Source organism: Hevea brasiliensis, chromosome 1, assembly GCF_030052815.1.
Source record: "Hevea brasiliensis isolate MT/VB/25A 57/8 chromosome 1, ASM3005281v1, whole genome shotgun sequence".
Classification (NCBI taxonomy): domain Eukaryota; kingdom Viridiplantae; phylum Streptophyta; class Magnoliopsida; order Malpighiales; family Euphorbiaceae; genus Hevea; species Hevea brasiliensis.
In genome coordinates this window covers 108,682,083-108,686,420 of record NC_079493.1, presented here as the reverse complement: position 1 = coordinate 108,686,420, position 4,338 = coordinate 108,682,083, and the positions used below count along the sequence as shown (strand labels likewise).

General features: G+C 33.0%; 1 protein-coding gene across 1 annotated transcript; it reads right to left on the bottom strand.

Moving 5' to 3' along the window:
* Positions 1 to 214: 214 nt before the first annotated feature.
* LOC110662338 (transcription initiation factor IIA subunit 2-like) lies at positions 215 to 3,742 on the bottom strand. The gene is made up of 3 exons (XM_021821286.2): positions 3,586 to 3,742; positions 3,424 to 3,474; positions 215 to 655 (listed from the first exon to the last, which is right to left on the bottom strand). Exons 1-3 carry the CDS (start codon positions 3,712 to 3,714, stop codon positions 506 to 508), a joined length of 330 nt encoding a protein of 109 aa, XP_021676978.1. The 5' UTR covers positions 3,715 to 3,742; the 3' UTR covers positions 215 to 505.
* Positions 3,743 to 4,338: the final 596 nt, after the last annotated feature.

The window sequence follows — 4,338 nt, the reverse complement described above, 5'->3', positions numbered from 1 at the left end:
TTGTTATTCTTATTCTCTTGTATTGGAATCACAGTAGAAGAAGAGAGTGTAATACTGGATATTGCTAAACATTCTATCACTCCTTTTACTGAATCCATATCAATTGCATCCATACATGAAAGCTATTGTCATCTGCTAAAATCAAATTATTTTATGTTAAACAGGTCCCTGCTTGAAATTCTCTAGGAAATATTGCTTTCATACCACAGACATCTGCAAACCAATAAAAGGGTGTGCATGCAACAATTAATATGTCGTGATATGCGCACCACTATTGTATGATTCGTGGTTTTCATGATTTTATCACTAAATTGTGTCCATCTCCCCAAGTGTTTGATCTTCTTTAATTAAGTGAATGAGGAAGATACATCATTGAATATGGCATGCACCATGATCAAAAAACAGTAGTTACGAAGGTTGATGGCTCTAAAACTAATATTCAATCTTCCATGGTAGCTAAAACTTAGGTTTCTTCGTTGCTTCTCCACTGCCACAAGACAGATTTCTAAAACTTCATTGCACTGAGTAGCGTTGAGTCACATGCCACTATTTTAACCCGATCAACATTCTCCTGCGAATATTTATTCTTAAACAATGCCTCCGTTAGAATAAAAGTCCAAACATAGTCGTAGAATCTGTACGTGTGCAAATGTCCCTGTAGCACATACAATCAAAATGTGTCAGCCCGTCTGAATGCCATGCTCATGCAAGGCAAAAACAAAATTTAACCAAGATTAATATATAAGCACAATGCAATGTCATAGAAACAATCACACAAATGATCCCTCCCAAATAATTACTCTGTCCAAGTAGCACACAGCAAATCGTTTTTTCCACCAGCTGCACAGCCTCACTTAATGTTCTATCACTTCCCTTTATCCAAATCACTCCTAAAGAATATATTCAACTTTGATTTAATGCTCCTAGAAGGTCCATATTCTAAAGGGCAACAGGAATTCTTCCACAATTAGCAAATGCACAATACTTTTCATAGTGAAACTTTAAAGCTAAGCAAAGTTAGCCGCACATCTATCATTTGTGGAAATTAAGAAATACACCAACACTAAATATGCAGAGATATACTTGAGGTTTACTTGCCAAGCAGTCAAAGTGGTAAAGGAAGAAAATTAAAATAGAAACAAGATAATAAACTTAGGATCTTACAAATGCCAGGGCCAAGCCACTCTATGTTACATGGTGTTTTTACACATAAAGTTGAAAAAGTTATGTACATATCAATTCAAACAACCAAAAACCAACATAGAGGAAGCAAATTTTTATAGAACAAATTAATGATGGTTTAGAGATTCTAATTCCAATTCATGTCCACCAGAAGGTAGTATAAACAAAACAGATGTTCTAGAGTAAAGATGCCCTCACATTAACATCATAGCTGTTATTAGATGATTACACACATGCTATTCATGCATTAGATTACTTAACAAACTATGCAGGACATATGATAAGAGCACTGATACCTAAATTTGAAAAATGCAAATATCCAAGTCACTCAAGAACAAAATTTCTATGGAAATTGAGAAAATATAGTTAAGCATTTTAAACCAACTGCATCTATTAACCCGAAGGTGTAGAATAGTATAACGGTGTGCTTTTTTGGCAATAAATCCTGATTAATAAAATTTCATGCAACCACAATTCTTTCATGAGAAGCCCTACTTGACGTATAAATAACCATGAGTTTGATACACCCAAAGTGTTATCAAGACAAAAGGCGACACTAAAGCGACATAGAACCCTATGGCCTTAGGCAAAAAGTAAAAGGCAAGGTAAAAGCTTTTTTAAGTAAAGAGTTATAGTCTAAATTGCTTAAATTATAAATATGTGTGTGTGGGCGTGTGTATATTTCTAACATAAAAATTTATACTTTTAACTAGTTTGATAAGTAAAAAAAAAATACGTATAAACAATACTTGTATAAGTTAAACAACTAAATAACAACTAATTAATAGTATTCATATAAATTAAACAACAATAAATTAACTGATTAACTAGAATATAAAATAAAGTAAACAAATTAACAATACGCATATAAATAAAACAAGTAAATAACAACAAATACCCATATAAATTAAACAACTAAATATCAACTAATTAATAATTAATATCCATTTAAAACACAACAATAAATTAACCAATTAACAACACTCATATAAATTAAACAACTAAAAAATAATAAATTCACAATTCCCATTCAAAAAGAGAGAAGATGAGGAGAGATAAAGGGAAAAAAAAAAGTGTGCGAGACAAACCGTCGTTGTTTTAGAGAAGAAGAAGAAGAAGAAGAGGAGGAGGAGGAGGAGGAGAAGAGAGAGAGAGATACCCGAGAGAGAGGGAATCAGAGCTGCTGTTCTTCTTTTTGAGGCTGTATTGTTCTTTTATTTGCGTGAACGAATCAGGAGGTAGGGTTATATTTAGTTAAAATAAAAAAATATATATCTAGCTGTTTCTTCACCTCTTACCTTTTTCTCATGGGGCCCGCCTGTCGGACGAGGCGCTATGGTGGCCCTTCGCCGAGGCGCCACGGTTGCCTTTAATAACAAGATTTTTTTTTTTCTTCAATTTAGTATATTTAAGAGATGCCATGCATCCTCGTTAAAGATGGCACTTAACACTCCAGAGGTGCAAAGGGGCACGCTGCACAAATGCTTTAGAACTTACTCGAATATTAACTACAGATGTATTAAAAATACCCTTCACATCTTTAAAATGGATAGAGTGAAAAATTACATGCATTTGACAACTGTTTTTAGAAAGAGGAAAAAAAATTGAAATGTAGATTACCATATTTCATGAATATGCAATATTGCAACTGAATTATAACCAACAGGTTGTAAGATCCGTTATTTTGTATTAGAACCGACCATCATCAATCAAACACAATTAACACTTAGTTGCCTTTTAGCTGTTGAGTGGCCTAGTTGAACGTCATATTTCACTAAAAAATAGAATGGAAGAGTTACATTAGGTTCAAACGCTCCATATACACTGGTATACGCACACAACCACAATTTAATTAGTAGCGAGTATAAGGCAATACAGAATTATATGCAGATGAAGACATACTAAAAACTATCGTAAACTCATAGAGGATAATAGAATTTCGGAGCAGAAAAAAAAAAAAAAAAAAGAAAGAAAGAAAGAAAGAAAGAAAGAAAGAAAGAAAAAGAAAACTTGCCACTGTCAATCAAGTTATGTTTTGTAAATCCTACGTACATCCATATGGAATATTGACTTGGATATTTCAGGTTTGCGATTAAAACTGGAAGTTTCTCTTGTGAACTAATTAAAGAAATTTTTTAAATTAATTTTATAGAACGACCATGTGGTGTTGAGAGTTTTACCATACTCGCATAAACAACATAAAAAAAATAAAGAACAATAAAAAAAAATTAAAGAAAATACCTTAATGGAAACTTTACTCTTAACTTGACTTTCCAAAGCTTTAGCCATAGACTAAACAAAAACCAATAATAATAAATAAAGCAAAATCAGCAAAACCAAAAACAAGTAGGCAGAGTTAGACGAAGCACCTAAACTTAAATAGACTATGATACAAGTGTATACCTTGTCAAACTGGAGTATAACTTGGATCGCTAGCTCCGGCCTAAGAGTACCACGTTCAACCATCTCATCCAAAGCCTCCGTCAAGCAAACGCCTATAGTCGATCTTCTGTAGAGTTCTAACGTCGTCATTTTTCAAGATTTGTCGAAATATGAACCAAAACACTGCAAATAAATATGATAAAAAAAAAACAAACTGCAAATCAAAATCCTCATACACAAAATGCAAGAAATGCAAATTTTGGAGGGAAAAGAAAGGAGAGGGGTTGAAAGATTTGAAAAGCGAATGAAACTGTGAAGATAAGGAACAGGAAAGATTAAGCAAGAAACAGTGAATATGATCAAAGAAATCAGAGGGGAGAAACTGAAGTTACCTATCGATGGCGACGTAGTTGTGATTGTTGGTTGTGATTTATTGTTTTGGTTTAACGTTCGTCCGAGGGAAGAACTTTGGGCGGAGAGAATTTGGAGCCTTTTATACCCTAATTTTTAGTGATGGTCGGTATATATAGTAGCGAAGAATCGACGTTTCAACTTTGGTGGACTTGAATTGACGTTTTCACCCCTACAACTTTTCACTTGTCTATTTGCTTGTTGTAGGCCCTTTTAAGTCTTTCAAGTGCTTCTACCGGCGTTTGTTAGAGACGTCAACCCAATTAAAAATTATTTTTTATAAAATAAAATTACTAATTAATATGTGACGTTTTAATTTTTTAATATTTAAGATTTTTTTATCGCTAATTAAATTTGATTTAT

What these genes read in the sequence shown, in the direction of transcription:
- LOC110662338 (XM_021821286.2), bottom strand. Translation starts at nt 3,714, where the DNA reads ATGACGACGTTAGAACTCTACAGAAGATCGACTATAGGCGTTTGCTTG. An exon ending in TTATACTCCAGTTTGACAAG is followed by an intron (nt 3,475 to 3,585) that starts GTATACACTTGT and finishes GTTTTTGTTTAG; the next exon opens with TCTATGGCTAAAGCTTTGGA. An exon ending in AGAGTAAAGTTTCCATTAAG is followed by an intron (nt 656 to 3,423) that starts GTATTTTCTTTA and finishes TATGTGCTACAG; the next exon opens with GGACATTTGCACACGTACAG.